Source organism: Eufriesea mexicana, unplaced genomic scaffold, assembly GCF_001483705.2.
Source record: "Eufriesea mexicana isolate 0111107269 unplaced genomic scaffold, ASM148370v2 scaffold325, whole genome shotgun sequence".
NCBI lineage: Eukaryota > Metazoa > Arthropoda > Insecta > Hymenoptera > Apidae > Eufriesea > Eufriesea mexicana.
The window spans coordinates 530,570-553,199 of NW_016908500.1; the positions used below are offsets into that span (position 1 = coordinate 530,570).

General features: G+C 27.2%; 1 protein-coding gene across 5 annotated transcripts in view; it reads left to right on the forward strand.

The window, feature by feature from the left end:
* how (protein held out wings) overlaps positions 1–22,630 on the forward strand; it is a 49,844-nt gene that overhangs the window by 679 nt on the left and 26,535 nt on the right. For 3 of the 5 annotated variants that reach the window (XM_017912140.1, XM_017912139.1, XM_017912141.1), the window contains exons 1-2: positions 133–534; positions 18,789–18,922. In XM_017912140.1, the coding sequence (XP_017767629.1) occupies positions 408–534; positions 18,789–18,922 (261 nt within the window). In that variant the 5' untranslated portion in view covers positions 133–407. The other 2 variants (XM_017912137.1, XM_017912138.1) reach the window with 2 other exon arrangements.

The following is a 22,630-nucleotide window of genomic DNA, read 5'->3' on the forward strand; positions in this document are numbered from 1 at the left end:
CTCCTCCTCCTCCTTCTCCTCCTTACACATAGTATACTGACTCCGCTATTTCTAAAAACGTAACGCAATCGTGGCGACGTATGCGAGGAGCGCGCCAGAGAAACCACGAGTGAGGAGGCGCGACGTACGAACAGCGAGTTGTATTAATTACGAGATAATTGTGCGAGAAAAATAAGAAAGCAAAGTGATATAATAGTGAATAACGGAAAAATCAGCGTTAACGTTGTGCAAAACCAAACGTGAAAGGACTGCTGTTTTGGATCTTAATCGCAACGTCGTCTGTCTCTTGCTCGTTTACGTTTAACGTTCACTTTTTCTTTCCGTTTCCCTCTCTTTGCAATACCTTTTTGTTTTTGTATCTTTTTCTATTTTCGCGTGACCGCCATAGGAGTAATCAAGTAATTGCGATGTGTGATAATACTAACACGACGACGCAGAGTATAGCGGACTACCTGTCACAGTTACTAAAAGATCGAAAGCAGTTAGCTGCTTTCCCTAATGTCTTCATACATGTAGAGCGCCTACTAGACGAAGGTAAGCAACCATTAATCCACTAATATCTTCTGTACCTTTGGTAATGCATCATTTCACTCGCGACACGCCTTACTTTGGTTTGCATGATTAACGCCCACAGCGATTCATACTTGGAGTTCGGTCCAAGCATGTTCTACATGCCTGTGAAACTTTCGCCATAGTTTCCGAGATCTTACGGATTTCGCTACGGCATTCGCGCACGCGAAAAAAATACGTAACGTCGAGGAACGCTGCTCATGCCATGAGAGACCGGTTCTTGTTGCCTCGTAGTTTGCCATAATCGGCAACGAACTGCTCGCAAACATCGTATCTCGATCGTGTGTCACGTGTTACGCGTCCCGGTCTGCTCTTCGTGTCTTCGAGCCTGCCGTTCACTTTATTTTTCCAATTTTCTACGTCGGAGCGAGAAGAACAGGAAATTAACTTATTCAATGTAAGTCGACCAGAGTAACTTACAATTTCATGTGACTTACGATCCATATAACTCATCGATTCCACTAATCTTGACACAATTCGATTCAATAGCCTACTCAGCCAGCCTGGCCCACAATTATCACGTACCACTAAGGAAACAAGATACTGAATCCGGGGAGGGGGGACTGTCAGTGAAATCAAGTGTACCAAGTGTTCAGTACAGTGACTGAGAAATATTATGAAAAACTCGTGGTACACGTTGCAGCCTCGTGTTTTACGCGTTTCTCTTATTCGTTAATATGTGCGTTCTCAGTAATCTCCTTCACTCCTATCAACTATTCTCCAGAATAGTTTTTCACTCTCTATTTTTGGACAGTCTTGTGCGCGCGTACATGCACACATGCGGACTCGCGCTACGTTTACGGTGCTTTCAGTTTTCTTCGACAAGAAACCTCTCTCGTGAAACTTTATGTGAATCCGAGTGAATCGTTCGTTTAATATACCCTAATATGCATATGTATTAAATTAATATCGCGCGTGTATATATTGTTCGAAAATTATATACCGTCGGAAAAAAGATTTACAAATTAGAATAGATAATTTAAATTTTTAGACGTATTGAGTTTGCACGTGAATCATGAATTTTTTACAGTCTTTGCTTCTTACTGACGTGTTTCTAAAGTCTATTATGACTTAATATACACCATTTTGTCGTACTTGTTTCATCTTATGAATGTATCAATTTTTTCAGTTGATTGTGTACATATATATAGTTAAAAAGTGCATATTTTAAAAAATTATCGATTAAAATTTCAATTATTTTTAATATATTAAGACTATATATAATATGTTGTATCTCAGATTTCTTTTTAATTATAAAGACTCGATTTAAAAAAATATGACTCCTGGTTTCTATAGTACCTGTAGTATATAGTATATATATCAGGATGAATGAAATTATTAAAATAAAAGTCTTTGATTGTTGACTAGTTTAAGAATATATATATTCTTTAAATTTGTTAAGTTATTGTTAAACCTTCCAATAAATTAATATATTTTATTTAAAAACTGAACATAAACGAACGCGATACATAAAATAATTTGATCAAATACTTTGGATCATGTTTAGTATTTTTCCCATAGAATATGTTCTAATGAATTTCATGTAATGATCTAATACACAAGAAATTCTGAAATGATTTTTCCATTGTGACTCAGAACTAAGATTATACTTAATGTAAGCATTTAGATCTTGGAAGGACAAACATCATATAAAGAGCACGTTATTACTCATGGAAACAAACCTTGTGTATATTTATAGTTGAAATGTGTATGTATTTATTTTTATAATATTACAAGTAAAATAAAATTTTCGATACTGGTACTCACTTTACACGAGCGATGATTAATATTCGCTAAAAGTAACTTTACCTTTGTAAACTACTAGTTACTCTTAATGGCTACGATCCTTTCTGCTATAAAAGACAAACTCGTCTAATCGAACCTCTCTACTATACTTATGCTGTATTTGTCATGGTAACTTCTGTTCGCGTTCGCAAATAACAGATAACTACTTCACAGTACGTGATTCTTGCGTGAAAAAAGCGATTTTCAACATTTTTACGATTAATAGTCTTATCTTAATAATTCTAAAAAAATAAACGCGGGTACAGATTTTTTATCGTCAGATTAAAAACTTAGTTTCTCTCTTACTTTGCGTTTATTTGAAAATAACATTACTTAAAGTATATATGCATTCGAGTCGTCTATACTGTTTCACAGGAAATGTGTCAAATGACGTTTACGACGAGAACCGGTTTTACGAAAGCTCTCGGATCTCGCGCATTCCTACGAGGATATAGTCCTGTTGATGCAAAGAAATTTATTTTATTCTTTTCTTTTTTTCTCCAATTTGCTATAATATTTTACTAGTCGGTGCTTAAATTTCAGTTTTACGCGTTTCTTGTTCCTTATATTTGTTCCGACTCACGTGTATTTTCAGTATTGCGTACAACGTTATAGTCGGAAAGCATTAGAGTGTAATTCCGTTGGAAAATTATACTGCTTGCGCAGTAACTAAACCGTATTATTCAGAAAAACGTACGACAGTTTATTTAATGCGTTGTTCGTAAGCGTTGTCAATAACAGATTAAATGGAGTATAGGTTAGGAAACCGGACTATATAGTATACGGTTTGACACAAGTATTCGTACACTGGTATACAGCGCCTGGAGACGAACGCATGGAACGTGCGCATCTAGTCTTCTGCTACGTTGTAACCGTCCCTTTCAACCAGGATTGTAACATATGGAAAAGTAACTTAACTAGCTTAGTAAGATAGGGAGAGGCATCTAGTGTGAAACGTGACCGAAGGAAACTAGCGGAAAATTTGAAAGAGTAAACATCGTGTGTTCATTGTGACACGAACCTGGAATCTGTATACAATGTTGTTCATCGTAGTGCATGGTTCATGATGGCTCAACCGTATTGCAATCGTGTCCGAGAGATCTATTTCGAACACGACGTAGCAAGTTTTCTCGGTGACCTAGTGGCGTGAATAGAACTCGTTGTCAAGCGCGTCCTTTCGAAACTGTCTAGCGAAAACTTGGACAGACACGAGGTCTAGTTTTCTTCTGCTACTAGGTCGTTGTGCTTAATCATTTCAAATGGAAACGTATGAAATCACACACGTTCCGAAATATAATAGATTGATTAGTGTCACATCACAGTTCACTAAACAATTCATACTTCAACTGGATCGAATGCATACTGCTAATAGTATTTATATCGAGTATAGATATATTTATAAATATGTTGCGTTACCTATATAATTATGTTGAGCATAATTATATAAATATAACCTATTTTTAGTTCGAATATCTAGTTCAAATATAAAAATTAACTCGTAATACAATAAAAATATGTTTCCAAATTTTTTTTTATATTTCTTTTCTTCCAGAAATTTGAATAATGAGTAAAAAAAGAACTGCATTTAATTAATATCTTTTCGTATATGTTGAACTTTTTAAACAGTTAATTAATAATTTTATGATTATTAATATTAAATATAGGTCATTGCCGTGTATACTGATACACAATATTATTGTTATTTGTTTTCGTCTCTTTCGAAATCGTATTTCTTTTCCGATCTCTTTATGAGTAAGCTCCTAAAAGTTACCAAATTACACCGATCTTCGTGTCTTCATTTTAATTTAATGCTGATAACTGTTTCTTTGCCATGAAATTTCTTTCTTGTACTTGATCTAACCTGTTTATAAGTATTCAAAAGATTAACAAATGTAAATAGTATATTTCTTATTATTTTAATAAATATATCAACGTATATATTAAAGACAAATTTATGTTCAATTCTTTGTTCAACAAATATATAACGATATTTAAATTTTTATCTTACTTTGTCTATTAAATTTTCATTTTTTTCAATGGTTTTTTCTTACTGTTGTTTAAGTATAATTGCGTTTATTCATGTAACAAAGTTATTTCTTTACAGTGCCTTAAAATATAACAAATAATGTAACTCTCTGTCGACCAACTTTTCGTAGTGCACGAATTATAAACGATACCTACGCCGATTATTCGCTGTTTTTAAAGTATATGCACGACATCTGTACGCGATCAAATAAACCTACAGATCGCTCCCGCGTTCGACTCTTCAGCACCATGTTTTCCGTGGTAATAATTCAACCAATGAAGTTAGTAACTACGGTTAATATTTACGTGATATTATTTTTCTCTTTCGAAAATAGTTCATTGTCGCAAACATTAATTTATTACACTTGAAAATTAGTGAACGCAAATAAAAATAAATTAGTAACCGCTTAACACGAAATAGTAAGCTTATAACCTTAAACGGTGATGTGTTTGTAAAAATAAGAAATATTCACTGAATAAATGTTGCTCGTATATGAGTGAGCTATCCAATAGGGAAGGTGGTATGTATCGTTAGCTTGTGGATGGGAAGAAAGCTGGACGAAGAGGAAACGTGACTTCCTTGAAAGCAGAGGTTCGCGTGTTTATACTTTCTTCGTTTCGCTTTGGTATTCTCAGTATGTTGAATGACGATTGCTCGTGTTCGTAGCCATCACTAGAGTATCACAAGCCGGTCGAAGACTCTTCTTTTCTCTTCTGGTTGTTTCTTTTAGTATCGTCTAACGATAAGTAGCGAGGCGACAGCAGCAATAGCGACAGCAGTGGCAGCAAAGGCGGTAGCGGCCGCATTCCTTCTTTCTTCTTTGTTTCTCTTCGCTTCTCTTCCTTTTACTTTAGCGAAGAGGTTACACATACCCGTTAGTGATCGCGGACGATATCGTACGTAGGTACAATTTACGTAAATACTTACCGAAGCAGAAAAAACTTTATTAAGAATTTTTCATTAACACGTTTAATAACAATTTCAGGTTCTCTAATAATTTCTTCAAATTTCACTACATTTCTCAAGTACTCGAGGTTTTTGACCGTAATAGCGATTTACTCTGAAAATGAATTTTATCTGATACGATAACCGCTCTATAATGTGAAGATTTCAAGTGTACCACGCGCTTAGTGTCAACAGTACATAAGATCATAATCGTTTGATAACAAGTTTTCGTGATAAGTTCCCGATAACGAAAACTGCTGTTAGTAAAGCATCAAATTACAAGTGGTGTCCTTATACCGTGTATTAAATGGTAATTAACATAAATGAGTATTTAAAAATGAGAAAATAATTTTACCCAGTGTCATATACTGTACTCGATTTATGGCTATTAAATCAGTGTAATGAGTTATTTTTGATGCTAATGTAAGAAAAATTAAAGCTCAACATTGGAAATATTTTTCTCAAAACATTAATCAATTTTATATTTTTATATATTGATAAAACTAAATTTTAATATATAAAATAGTATTTTTACATAATAAATATTTATTTTAGGAACTAATTTATAACGTGTTGTAAATAATTATTCACAATGCATTTTACAATTGTTTGCTTAAACTTAAATATTTTAAATGCAAGGATACATACGTTTCAACAGTAAATTGTTATCAAAATTTATAATTTAAATATTAATAGTTTATTACAGTATTAGTTTAAATTAACATAAATGTTAAATTAAAAAAACATCTAATTTTTGTCTTTTCTTATAAATATATAATTTTTTAAATATTTGTTGTTTTATAAATGTTCCATTTTAATTGATTTACTTAAATTGATTACAGTCCATTTTTAACATTGCTTTATTATTATTACAAATAAGTTGAATCTTTTTTTGACCTTTTTAGTTTTGCAAATTATTTATTTCACTTATCCTTACATTAAAATTATACATTAAAAATTATTTATTAACTTGTGCATTGAATTCTTTCAAAATAGTTTTAATAAATATCGATACTAATAAATAATTATTTTAGTAAAAATCCTAAATATTTTTTTGTTTAATTAAAAACCACATAATAAATAATTTGTCACTCACTAAGATAATTCTTATTAAGAATAATTAATATAAGTAATAATGAAAGTAAATATAATATTCCGTTATATTTTAAATACAATTATAATTTATACTGATTATGTGTGATTGATTTTACAAGCGTAAAAGTACATCTAACATTACATATGTATATACCCATAGATGCATATCAAAAATCACTTAGTGAACGAATGGACCATTTCAAATATTCTTACAAAGAGATTACTCAATATAGATGGTTAAAATTGATGTAAAATGCGTTATATTTTATGAATCAATTTCCAGTAGCTTGTCGTTACATACAAGAAGCTGTTTGAATTTATTCAGTGACTAAGTTAATCTGCTAAGGATAACAAAGAAAAATATAGTAATTTTTTCATTTATTCGAATATTTATATTTAATTCCTATCATATATATAAACATACAAGCATTGCAATTTTATCTATATAAATTTATTCTCTTACTTTAATATTAATTACCAACAATTACTCATTATAACTGATGGCGTTGTTTAAAACTCTGGAAATATAGAAATATACAGGTTATTTTGTTCCGTTTGTACTTTAAAATAATATTTTTCTGTTCATTTTCTTCATATACACAAGAGGGCTTTTAAAATTTTATCAAATCCTTTGCAGTAGCTGCTCCACTAGCAAAGACGTTTCTCTGTTTCTAAATAAGGAAATGTCTACGCGCCCCCACTTTTGCGGTCCTCGCCATGGTCGACACTGTCGTCGTCGTTTTCGTCTATGTCGTGCAGACCACCGTATACATTCTTACGCACGCATATATAGGGTGTTCCGTAAGTTTGCCATATATAGATTCCTCAGCTATCTGTGAATGTCGCTTACACATACGGTCATGCGTTCATACATGCACATTGGTTACCAGCTTTTTAAACCAACAATTATCCATATTAAACGCGTACGTACGCGTCTTTATTTAATAATTTTCTCTTGCCATTATTCCCATTTGAATTACATTCTTATTTTAAAATAATATTTTAACTTCCTAGCAATTTATAGCGATGAATTTACATTGAATATCGTAGAAATTTAAATATGACATATTGACTGTATTATTTAGTTTAATTTTAAGATTATTCGATTTTAAATTAATCAATTATGAACGGAATGAATTTATAAAATTTAATTTTACAAATTATCTTTACAAATTATCTATTTAAATTATGCAAGATTGTAATATTTTATTTATTTAACATTGGATTATTTTATCAACTAAATATTTTATCTTTGAATCAACATTTATTAATCAGTGATATATAATAATTATGTATCACGCAAAAAGCTAGTGGTTTGCCCTGAAAGTAATACGCGTAACAAGTTTTTGACTTTTTGATACTTTCCTACCAGGTTTCATAATTTCGAACTTTTAAAGAAGTTATTGTAAAATTTATATAATATTGTTAACACGATTATCGCAAAAACGCATTGAGGATAAAGTTTATCAAAGATACAATAAATATACAAAAATTTTTTAAAGTACTTTAATAAAACCTCGTGTTTGAATTAATAAAATGTACTATATTATAATGTAAATGAGTACAATATTAATTAATTATACAACAACAATTGTTATGTAAATTTTTGATAATATTTAGCACTAGTAAAATCAAATTCGTTAATATAATTTTTAATTGCCAAAAAATTTGTGAGGTACATAATTTGAAATATATAATTTACAAACTATTAAATAAATTAAATTTATTTCTATTCTACTGTATTGACTCGTTTTTGCAACATTTGATATCACAATAATGAAAGGAAGTGAATTCAATTTGTTTATTGAGATACCATATTTACACGTATCTAAAAGCATTTTAGTAATTAAATATAATAAATGAATGAATAAATTGATTATATACACTCGCAATTAATTTATCAACGAATGGAGTAAAGGAAACGGAATAAATCTATTTGCTGAAGTGCATTGGCGTCATACGTTATCAGCAAGGAGCGTTAGTAAGACGGTAAAAGAAAATTAGTGAAACGATGGAAAAATCAGAGATTTAAGTAAGAGAAAAATATCATGGAACCCTTAACAGTGGCCCTTGGGAACACATAGGGGCCGATGACCGGATTGACCTGCAGTTCGCTTCATGCCGCATGGCATCCACCAACGGGCTCGTGCCACTTCGGCTTCGTTCCATTCTCGTCATTCTCCATCTCTCTTCACCCCTGTTATTTTGCTCGCTCGTTCCTGCACTTGTTCGTTTGCTCGCTCGTGCGAATTTACTCTTTAACCTTCTCCTTCTTCTTCTTCTTCTTCTTCTTCTGCTCTTCCTTCTTCATCTCCTTCTCCTTATTCTTCTTCTTCTCTTTCTTCTTCTTCTTCGTCTTCCTTTCCTCGAGTCAGTCTTTATTATACTTTTATTTCTAACAGCAGAGAAAATCTCGTAATTTTTAAGTGCCACGATTGTCTTTTAATTTTTCTGCTACGTTCGAACGTCAATTCTTCCTCTGTTTCTCCACCCTTCTTCCACACCCACGATTTTTGTTCTCCATCATTCTCGGGCATTTTTTACTTTCCTTCTCTCAACCTCGCTCGCTCTCCTCCCTTCCTGCGCATATCCTCCTTGGTATCTACCATCTCTTTCCCCCTCCGTTTAATTCGAGTCTCTTACTTTAAGCTTCGAAAAGTAGGTAGGGTGAAAGGAATTCTCTACCGTCTCCGTTTCCAAGCGGCACTCTTCGCTCTTCTCTTCGTCATTCTTTCTGCTTGCCTTGAGTTGGGCGTGCACTCACACACGTTTGCTTGGGTCATTATACCAAACCGTATATTCTCGTACTGTATTCAGCCTTAGTCGGTCAGCTTTGCCTCGAGTTAAAGCGAAGCAGGTTCAACATCTACAGTTGTTGGAACTTCGAGACACTAGCGTGATTCTGGTATAACCTATGATACATCATTTATGTTTCAAGCATTTTCCTCGATTTAATTTTAATCGTTATAACAATTATTTAACATTTTACGATTATATTTTCAACCTCGTGAAAATAACAATAATCGTATACTAATAATTGAAATTATGGCGCCTTTTTATTTTATTTTAGTTAATTTAAAGTGTGTCGTAGATTGGAAAATACTAAAATGCATATGTCAGGTTATGGTATGTGAATAGTAAGCTTGTTCTCATCTTTCTTTGCATTTGCTGATTGTTCTAATCGATAAACTAATTTATATAATCTTAATTTGATTGAATAACAGTAGAATATATACTAAAAGCCTTGAGATTTAAATTTGAAACAAAATGCGCGCGGTTTTACGCGTTGCTCGTAACCTAAAATCGAAGTTTCTCGTTTTCTTAGTTATTTATTTTTCTCAAATTTGTTCTGACGAATAGAGAGTCTTCAAAAGCTTCCGTTTACAGAAGTCATTTCCTGTTCTGATACCTCTTAAAGGTATTTTACTTTCGACTATCTAATCGGACTATGCACTTCGTTTACCGTTATATTTAAAAGAGATAAAAAATAGAATAAAATTTTGTATGCGATTTAAAAATTTTTTACTTTTAACAAAAATGTTTTAACAAGTATAAAATTCAATACTTTTATTATTATTAATTATGATGACATATTATCTCGTTAACAAAAAAAGTTCATAATGTCGTACTATTCTTTTGTATTATTCTTAATAATTAATTTTATAATAACTTATTTTACCATAAATAGCTTCAAAAATTGTTCAGAATATTTTAAAATAATGTTAGTGCATGTAAATATAAAATTAAATTGTGTCCTACAGTATTATACGTGAAAAGATCTTTTTTTCAATTTTTGTTCACATTGTATCTATATATTCTGTGTGTGTTTGTTTTACATTTTTCGAAAAGAAATTACTTTTATAATTTACAATAAAATACAATGTTTTGAAAATATTGACTACTACTTTAACCCTTTGCACTCGAGAGGCGCCCTTCAGTTGCCATTTAATAAAATTTCGAAGATCGATATTAATTATTATGTGAAATTTAAGATTATGTAACGGTGTGCGAGGTATCGAAATCAAATAATTCTACATGTCAATTATTATACTATTTCTTATTTACTACTTAAAAAAATATCATCAGCTTTATAGCAGAAAATCTTCAAACCCCTACTCTTCTTTAACCAAAAAGTCGTCGAGTGCAAAGGGTTAATATTGATATATTATTGACTATTATTATTATTATTATTATTATTATTATTATTATACATTAAAGCTAGTAAAATAAAAGATTCTTTATTAAATTATTCATATGTAATAGTAACGAAATTATACAGAACAAATACGTGTAAAAATAAAAAAATGATGCGTTTAAAATATTTAAATATAAATACTTAAACACTTTAAAATAGAAGTAAAAAAATTTTTTAAATATCGTAAATTATTTCATATATTATTTAAATTTATTAAATCACTGGTTGATAATAAGTGATAAATAGTAAATAAAATAAAATTTTCGTCAACTTTCCTCAACGAAAATTTAGAAGACGGCAATAAAAGAATAAGGTCAGTAATATCAGTAATCGAACTCCAGTATTTTAATATAATAATAAAATCCAGTACGTTATATTAATCGTAAATTGTATTAATTATGTCGTGCAAGATATTAAAAGCTAAAATTAGTTCAAGTGCATTTAGTTAGCAAATTTTAATCTGAGATTGAAATCTATGTAACAAGCATAAATTAAAAGTACAATATGAAATTTACTAATATAGCAGCATTTTTGTAATTTCAACATAAATATCAGTATCTTGTTATGTATGATAATGTAATGAATAGAATATTACAGGAAGCCTAATATATGTATGTTTAATGTAGTCGAACAAAAAGCAATAACAATTCGTGTGTTTTGCAAATATTGAACTAACACTGAAGTAATATAACTTACTGAGAATAGTTAATCATAAATAATATATACTTTATGATCGATATCAATTGTAATAGTAGTTAATGAATTAAGTATTGCAAGTACAATTTTACTTAGGGAAAATAAGATTATTTCATGTATCTTCGTCAATAAATGTTATAATTCCAAGTTCATGAATATTAATTTTATATGCGACATTTTTGTTACAAAATTAGTGTCTATTTACATATTTATGGTTGGTCAAAGGCTAAATCGTACTCATAATCCAATATCTATAGAAAAATAACGTAGAAAAATGAGCAAATGAGAAATTCGCCTTTTAGTCACCTTCAAATCAAGGTAAATCAATGCAGTAATATTTTTTAATATGACTATTACTAAATAATCTCTTTGCATATTATGTAATACTATAAATGTAACATTCTTTTTCTTTAATTTTACAAGATAAATTATCTGAAATGGAAATTTAAGATAAAAAAAAATAATAAGAAAAACAATGAAATCACGTCTTTACATATATTTTATATTAAATACTAAGTGTAAATAAGTGTATATATTTTTCAATATACAAGTGTTTTTACTAGTGTTGAAAGAAAAATAAAATAAATGTTATCTTAATTTTAAAGGCCTGAGACAAAACGTATTCAGAGTATCTGTATGTTAAATTATAATGTAAATTTACTTGCTTTTCGTAGCAGTCGTGAAACATAAAACTTCTAAATTAATGGAATAATTCTTGACATTCTAAATAAGTCTCATATAATGCTGAATTTTATGTGAAAGTCAAAGTACTTAAATATGTATCCGAATAATAATACATAGGTGTTTTGTTTCTGCTTTATAAGTATAAAAAACTCGTTTCTCTTTTTAAAAGTAATATCATATATAGTAAGAGTAAAAAAATTTGTTTGCTAAATTTTTAATTATTATTAAAATATTCTAGTCGTTTTAACATGCTAAAATATGTTAGCTTTGAAGGATCATTATAAATATTATTATTTATCGATATTTATTACACATGACCTTCGCATCTTTTTAAGAATATTTCTTTTATTCATTTGTAACATTTCTTCTATTTAATGATCGAATTTTTTAAAATTTTATTAAAAACTTTGTTAGAAACTTACTAAAAATATTTTCAAAATGCAAAAACTAGAAAAAAAATATGTACGTAACGAAATATTTTTATTCCATTTTATCAAATAAAACTATTAACGATATAAATCTTGCAGTAAAGCTATAGTATATGCAAACACTATTTATTACGTAGATTTATGAATTAAATTTATCAGTGTGACACGGTTAGAGTTTTCGACAGTACGAGTTACCTACTACCCGTTCCAAACCTATCGTGACATCATACCGAGGGAAAAGGTCAAAAACATCATTCCTCTTATACTTCGGTTAAATATCCGTATAATAGGCGACAGATTCTTTTCTATGGTATTTTTAACGTTATATCTGTATAATAGTATATCTGGCGTTAGAAGTCACAGTTTAGTGTTGGTATAAAATTTCTTGGGCACCGATTTATAAATATAACCTTGTGACTCACTGTGTGAAAATAAGTTGTGAATTGCTTAAGAAACTTGGCTACTAAGATATAACTCCAATACATGTGACATTGATTTAAATCTGAATTTATAACGCGATTAAAATTCGCTTTTGTTTCAATTATATAATTGATATGTTATTATTATAGATAATATTGAGATACAAGATACGTAAGTGATTATAATCGATTAGAATCAGCTTCTTGAAATTAACGAGCAACGGAGTCGCGATATATATAGCGAACATAACCTCTACGGTACAACGTAACACATTTACGGCACAGAAAATATATCTGATTTAAATCCATTGTTTTTAGATTATCACTGTACGATCGATGTAATTGCAATGAAATTTATCTCTTAGTTTAATAATGTTAAATAATGCTTACATTTTGTTATTTGAACAATGAAATTAAATTTTATCTTGGAAAATAATAAATGTCATTTCTACGTTAATTTGAAAAGTTGAACTTTCGATATTTCTTTTGCATTACAAGAAATATATATCTTCATAAAGGTTAGAATCAATTTATGTTCATTTATTCGATGACTTAATAAATCATGAATCATTCGGAAAACGATGATTCTATTCCCGTTTTTCTTTTGTCTTTTTCTTCTTCTTTTTTGCTTCTTGTCTAATTTATAAAATAGTAGAAATTTCATAACAATTTAATTAATAATGCAATACTCTTTCCTGTGATTCTTTTAGCCATATAGTTCGGTTTACGACTTTATTTTATTTTTAATACTATCAATTTGTAACTTCGGAGGATAATTAACTTTTCCTGCATTTTCTTACCACCACCTATTCTTTTTTATATTAAGTTCATCACTTTTTACTTAAGCTGTAATTTTACGAAACGTTATAAGAGTTATCCTATGTTTTGTATTACGCAATCGGTAGGTATAGAATATTTTTGACGCACTTATTATACTTAAAAAACAAAATAATAAGAGTAGAAAGTTAAATTTGCTATAAATTGTACAAGACACTTTATACTTCTTTATGTTTTTATTTTTTACGTTAAAGTAATGTATTAATTCTATTAATTTAGATATTATAAGTTATTTTGCCTTTTAGTTAATCTACATAAAATAAAAACTGAAATACGAATTTTAACATATCTTTGTAGAGAAAATGTAAATTAGATTTACATCATACATTTTGAAGTTATGGTCATAAAAAAAAATTAAATAAATAGAAAATAATCTAAAATGTTAGTAATTTTACAAATGAAATACAAAAATATATAATCGTTTGTCACTTGCTGTTGTGAAATTTAGATAATAGAAATCGGTCTGATTTATTGGAGATAAGAATGGAAAATAGCTGTGTTTGTATAGTATTTTCTACAATTAGTTTATCATAGGTTTATAATTATATTTTGTTAATTTTATTATTATGTTGCCACAATGATTTTATACTGAAAGTATATAATAATCCGTTATTTATTAATCTTTGTGGTCAGAAGAGTCCGATCTAATAAATAATAGTGCAAAATAATTATATAGTTGCACCCTTTCATTGCCACTGCTTTCAATGTTACTTTCATTTGCCACTGTGCATGATAATAAAAATTTTTACAATTTAGTATATATTACTGTAAGTAATATAATATTTATAGTAAATATATTATTTAATGATAATATAGTAATATAATATAATAAATTTATAGAAAATTTCATAATGTAATATATAATTTTTATTTGATGCCACTTACTATATTTTCACTATTATAATAATTAAAAAATAAATTCTTGTTGTAATTTTGGAAGGTACGAAATTATTACTTTATTTTACTAAAAATTTTAATATGAATATACATAGTTTCGTCTTCCATTCCATTATTAATTATTTTTTTTTATTTTTTTTTTTTTTTTTGGCAAACATTCAATTGTTTTATAGTATAAATTTATATGTCGATATTGTGATAAATTTTGGAAATATATTCAAAGTATTAATCTTTGTAAAAAATTAGAAAGTCATGTAAAATTATTTGTATATTCTGTTAAAATATAAGTAAAGTATACAAATTTCACTAATGATATTATTTACAAAACAATATGAAAAAAAGTGTTTATTATTTTTTAGTATCTCATATTAGATATCTATAATTATACTTATACATGATACAAAACACCATTATTATTATAGTTGTTAGTATATTTATTAATATATTTTTATTTTAAAATATACAGTTAAAAGAGCTAAATGATCCCGTTAGAATATGTAAATTGAAATTCTTCAAAATTTTGAGTACAGAATACTTAATAAGAGTAACAGTAACTTACATCTAGAGTATACTGTGCAAAAAGATACAAGAGAATACATCTTAAAAATGGTTGTTAAATATTTGTGATCCTGAAACAGGAGTAAACCATTTTTCTGATTATGAATTAAACATTTGTCTCCTCAAACCGCGATTGTCTTTGAGTATTTGATTTGTGTCATGGATCGTAGTCTTCGTGATTACGCCATCGATGATGTCATAGACGCTGCACCTAACCAATACCAGCATCGATTCAACATCACAGCCTACGCTTAGATAGATTTTTATTCTCACACGTAACAAGCATTTTTACTTCGCAGGTCTATATTATCGCCTTGGAATTTTGCTTTGTCCTTTTTCTCGGTTTTTCAATTGTATATTCTCTCAAATGTAGCTATTGTTTACATGTGTTCATTGTTTGAGAATAATCGCCATTTATTTTTACAAACTACGAGTACGATATTTTGTAATATGATAAACGGTTATAAATAGTATTTATATTATTTATAATTAACCTCCAATAATATTACTGATCTACTTTCGAATAATATTTTCGTCTTTCAACTGACTAAAGTAGTCCTACTTTTTGTTCAATATGTACACACACAGACGTTCATTGTGTGGTATTAAGAAGTTGCATTTCCATGAATGAAATTAATCAATTATATCACATGATTCACAACGTGAGTCAAGTATATAGGATAACAGCAACACTGTTAGTCCATATTCTTATATGACAAATTATTTCTTTAAAATATTATGACTTTATTGAACTTCTTTATTGTCACATCAAATATACGTATTTACTGTCAATACTGTTATAGATTGTAGAAATATTGGATTGATTTTACATACAAACTTTTTCCATCCTGTCTTTGCTAATTTTCTACTTAAAATTCGAACTGTAATCGAATTTTAATGATTAAAAATACAATATTTGTTTACTGTTTATTTAATGATATTGTTTCGAATACACGATACAATAAAATTGAACGGAACAATGTAGTGGAAAACAGGAAGGTAAGAAAGCTACGAGAATATAATACAGCTGATGTCAGCTGTAATGAGCAATGTTGCTAAAAGTGGATATGATGCTGTGTTCCTCTTGCTTATGTGTTCCGTTTGCCATCTCTTTTTATTCACATTCTTATACCCGCGCGCGCATGCGTACTACGGTAAACATGTATTCACAACTGTACAGTTGGTGATATTTACAATTAGGTGTAACTGGAAACAAGTTTAAAATTATTTCGTACAGTAAAAAGATGTGGAGCATTTTACGTTATACGTATTGCTTTCTAAATTCTGAATTTTTCTTTAAATTTTCTCTTTCTTCAGTGGTTTTTAATTATAACCAATATCGATTAATCGTTCCGATCTTTTAATAAATATACATTTTTCTGCGTTATAAAGAGACGTTTAAGGTTAGATTCCGTGGCTAACGGAATTTAAACAATATTGGTTTTGACGAATGCTTACACTTTTTATGATTAAACGATGTTTATGGCGCGAATTTTGTTAACTTTAAAATTTTCTATTTTTAATTAAACAATGTTCAAGGTTCTGAAACAAATTTGTGTGATTGTTATTAGTTTTACGTATTTTAATTTATTAATTACGTATTAATTGTTAATAGAAAGATTATTATTTAGTTTTTACTAAGGGAAAATATAGTTAATTTAATTTTGACGAGTAATTGAGTATTAATGTTAGATAACAACAATATTAATAAAAAAATTGAAAAGTAATACTTCTTAAAAATATTTCAGATTTTCTAGAAGCCATTATAACATTTCTGAGATTATTCAAAAATAATAATCTGTCTCAGATTTCCGTATCTTACTTTTTTTTAATTTTTAGATACTAAATATTTATACTATAGTAAATGTATTATAAGATATAGTAAAATACTAATAAAAATATAAAGTTTATTTTCATAAACTGAACATGTTGAAGAAATGAAACAATTAGAAGTACGTATATAATCTCATTTTACTTTCATAATTCAATGAAACTTATATTTTAAAAATTTGTTTTCTTCTATGTGTTATTTTTACAATACCTTGACAAGAGCAGTTAACTTTTTATTAATATCTCGTGGTATTCGCATTATTTCTCACAATATTTTTGCAGACATAGTTTTTCGTACATATTTTATATAATACTAAACGTATCTCACACGTTGACTATAACTTTGTGTAAGTTATAGTCAAGTTTTTCGGTAAAAATAAAGAGATCTGTCTGGAGTGTAAACTGAATTGTTTATTAGACCTTGACAGGCTAAAAATGGTGCTTCGCTTGTTGGTTGACTTAGTCGGTTGATTCGCTTCCAATTTTTCTGGTTTGAAAATTTAACAAAATATTGTTACTGATAGATGTTCATAGGAAAGATAGTACCGGGTAAAAGTAAACGAAAAGGTAGTACACAGTATTAATCGTGCTAGAGGACTATAATTTGAATGAAGTTAGGTTAGGTTATTAAATTAATGGATAAACTTAGGTTAGGTCATTAAATTACTGGCTAAACTAAAGTTTTCGTAATTATTATATTTTAGTCTTAATCTTAATCTTAATTATTAAATTTTTATTGTGATTCTTATTATATATATATATCATTTTTGATTTTGCGAAAAATATAAAATTTTGATGTCACTTCAGTGAAACTACATTTTAATGTAGTGACTTTTTCATAATTTTATAGAATTATAAATATGGCTATAATCTTTTAAAAATGTTATACAATAAAAATATTATATATGGTATCAATTTTATACTTTTTCCTTATTTGATAATTTTGTAAATTTTCTCTGTATTTCTTAGTTTTTTGTTTCCTTTTATTTTTTTGTATAAATTATAGCGATGGATTGAATTGAATTGAGACGAGATTAATTTTATAATAAATTGACAAATTGTACTATTAGCTAACATGTAACTGATATTTGTCATGTAACAATCTTTCAACGTGATAAATTCTTGTAATTTCATTCTTAATTAGAAATATAGACATATATGCAAGGTTCTGAATCATGAGAAAGTGCAATCTCACCACTTTGTTGTTGTAATGCTATTATACTTCTAAACATTTAAAATAATTAATGTGATAAAATATATTTAAACATAATTTTTCTTTATATCTTATTTTATTATTTTTATTTTTTTAATATAAAATTTTTATTTACAATTGTAACGTGCATAACATTATTAAAATAAATGTACAATAATATATCTTGAATTTTTTAACTATATATTCTATTTAACGATATAGTTCTTATATATAACAAAATTATATTATACTTTTACCAATATATTTAAATAATACATATGAAACGTATGTGGATATGATATATGTATATTAAAAATTTAAGCAAGAAAAAATTTAATACTAAAATATATATGCCCTTTTTTGTTATTAATTTTATTGTTTGAATTCATTATTTTATTATTTACAAATTTTCGTATATATGTATGATTAAAAACAACTAAATAATTCTATATATAGTATAATATCATAATTCAATTGTATCATAATATAGTATAATAATTTTGTATAATAATTATATTTATGTCTCTGTGTTTCTATCTTTTCTTTTACAGGTTAATGATAATTAGTTTAAAAAAATATTTTATTTGAGATTAAAAGTAAAGATGTTTGCATTCTTATTTCTATGTTACAGAAATCGCAAAAGTGCGGGCGAGTCTTTTCCAGATCAGTGGTGTCAAAAAAGAGCCACTGGTTCTGCCAGAACCAGAGGGTGACATCGCAACGCTTACGGAAAAAGTTTATGTACCTGTTAAAGAACATCCAGATGTAAGTTTTTATCATTTCTGTGGTTACTTTATTTTAAACTAAAACATACAGTTGTTATCCTATAACTCTGTTTATATTTCTGTTTGTGTACCTACGGTCGGTCATAAAAATATTCGGCTACATGTACAATTTAGTTCATCATCCCACCATTTTTCACGTCATGACGTCACTCTTCCATGACTGTCAGGAATATTATACTCTATGTGCTCACTAGATTACTGTCATCCAATGGGTACCTGAATATTATACACATAGCCAATTATAGTTAAAGTGTTATGATGGAAATAAAAAGTATAATTACGTCTTTATTTGAATAAAAGTTAATATTAATTTTACCAAAAGCAGCTTCATGTTTTCCACAACTATGAGAACTAAAAGTTTGAAATTAATCATTTTGACTTGTGTAGTAATTCTAATGTTAATTATACCCTCTATCTCTACACACTAGCGCGATATAATATATCTTTTTATATTTATTTATTCATAATACAGAGTATAAAAGTTAAATTGTACAGATATTAGAATATTTTTGTGGTTGTTGTATGTATAGATTTTAATACTATGCTAATTAATTTGATATTTTATAATTTATCACTGAAATTAAGATTACATTAAGATTACATTTCTTAGTTTGATTTTTATTTGTTTAATTCCTTATATCATTTGATGATACTGTTTTATAACTGCAAATAAGTAAATTGAGTAGAGAAAATTGTTACCTTGCAATATGTAACTGGCATGCAATGAACTAATTATTTAAAGAAATGAAAGTCGAAATACAGTTTTGTATGTATGTATTGTGTAATACTGGTAATGCATTTAAGAAAGAACTTCAGGAGCATGTTCTATGTTCGTCGTATGTAAAAAAATATTTTTTCAAACACTTTTTTCGGGTATAAAAGTTTCGTTGACTCTTTGAATTTATTTATTATAGAAAAAAAAAATTGAAATTGCTATAGATAAATTATTTTGCATTAGCATAATAAAGTATCTCTATTAAATATCCTAATAAATAATAAATATAAAAATATAATAATCAATAAGCAAGAGAATAAATTACAAAAATCAAAATACAATGACTAATAAATTATTGAATAAATAATGACAATAAAAATATGATAACTAATTATGAGTATAAATAAATAAATAATAAATTAAAAAATGTAATAATAAGTGAAAAATTAACGAAATAATATAGTATGGTAATATCTAAGCAAAATAAGATTTAAAAGGTATATTATAGATATATAGACTTTCAAGTCAACATGACGTTAGCGAAGCTTAAAAAAGACATCAGAAATGATTTCTTCTCTCAACTCTTTATATGCAATGTAATAATCTGCTGTGGAAATTTGCGACGCTTATCGAATGCGTTTAAAAACAAGGAATGTGAATTTGTTTTCACTAGAAGATTGCAATTTTTTCAGGAATGTTGCTTTTACATTATTATTATAATTGTTTCGAATATTTCTTTATTTTTGCATTAATTCTATTAATTGCGTCTCATATGCCACCAAACTTGTAATTTTAATTATGTACTCCTTGATATGTTAGGGGATATAAAGTCTCACTATTGGGACGTTAAATGTTAATCCTTTGAGCTAATTGAGAATGATTGACATCAGTTTTGCATAATTTTCTTCTCAGTATAATCCAATAATAATAAAAGTATAAATAAAATTTAAAAGATACAATATGTAAATTCATGTTAGGTTAGGTTAGGTTAGTAGTTAGGTTATATTTCTTCCCAATATAATCCAATAATGATAAAAGTATAAATAAACTTTAAGAGATGCAATATCTAAATTCAAATTAGGGATTATAAAGAGATAATTCTTTTCTTTTAGCTTTTCTTCGTAAAATTTTATTATTTTTATCAATACTAGAATATATTATACTTTCCAAGTTTAATCATTTATTTTTGAAATAAATTACTTATAGTGATTTTATAAGAATTGTGACTATTAAACGATATTTAATAAATTAAATATTAAATATTTAAATCTCTAATATTCACTGATAATTGAATTATTTATAAACAGATTTTGTAATCATTTGTATTTTTTAAGACAATTCGTATTTCCGTTTACTATTGACTTTTTTGAGGAAAGCTCTCTGAGTATATTCTTGAATCATAAGAAAGAAATATTTAATAATATTACAGCATATAGCTTTTATTATTTGGTTCTAATATAATTTATGCCAGAAATATAATTCATAATATAGAATATAGAATAAGAATATACAATAAATACAGATAATTGAAAAATAAATATTGCAAAGGTTATGAAAGCAATAGTGAGTGTTCAAACTGCATTCCATCTTTTGAGACATAATGTTCTAGATGTATTTACGATTAACTCGAGGAATGTACTTCAAATGCAAATTAACCCTGTATAATACGATTTGACTTGGAGGTTGCATCTTTGTATGTCCATACTTGTTCAGTGTTCCTTTATTTGTTTGTTATTCTGCTATATTATATTCTTAATTATTATTAATATTAATTATTATTAATCCTATAGTATTATTATATGACATTATATAGTATAGCATTAATTATTATTAATGTTACATTGCTAGATTATATTGCATAGGGATTTATATTATATTATATTATCTACTATTAATATTACTATGCTATTATAATGAATTGTAATCAATTTTATATATTTTTCAATCTGTGCTTTTTTAATGTTACTTCAAAATCAGAAAGTTTTAGTAACTTATTATCTTCTATTCTAGTAATTTAAGAATATGAAAAGAAAAATATGATACTATCTAAAAATCTCCGATTCTTTATTGGGAAAGAGACATATTTTCAAAAGTCATCATTTATGTAACTAAATTCTATATTAGATACTAATGAATTTTAATTAGAAACATTTTTTGTTAAACTGTGAGAAACAGCTCATACACGGTGGTGATCAATTTATGAACTACTTGATGTATGAATATAAATGAATTTATTGAACGTACAGTTTTATGCAATTGTGTTATAATACATAATGAATTTTTTAATGTTTTGTTTAATTTTTATTTTAACATCTCAATTTTAACACTTTTTCATTCAAGGTTTTATTGATTTTAAATTATTTTTTCATTGAATTAATTAAAGCACTTTATTTTACTTAATATAGGACAAATTTTTATTAACTTTCACGTAAAAGAGAAATACTAATTAAAAAATATCCACACAGATAATAAAGCAAGAAATAACAAAATAAAATAAATAATAAATTAATTTTATTGTATTATTATGGCATTTAATTTGTAATAACAATTTAAAATAGGTTTTTTGGAAATTATGAGTAATATAAAAGTAATGTAAAAATTTCAAATTAAAATCTAATAACTTATCGATACGAATATAAAAATACGAATTTAATTTATATATCGTTTCAAAAAATCTTTGAATATTAAACAAAGTTATTATCATATAATTGGTATAATAATACATTATAATAATATTACTTTGTATATGCATATATATGTCATCTCATTAAAAGTGATCTTAATAGTAATAACATTATACAAAATTTTTTTATTTAAAAATATTATAAAAATTGCTACAATTATTTAAAAAATAAAAATAAATTGTGCATTACCCTTTAATTAATCAAATAGAGGTTATAAATATTTCAAATATTTTTATTAATAATTCTCCAAATGTAAAAGCTTTGTTAGTCAAAATATTTAGTATACTAA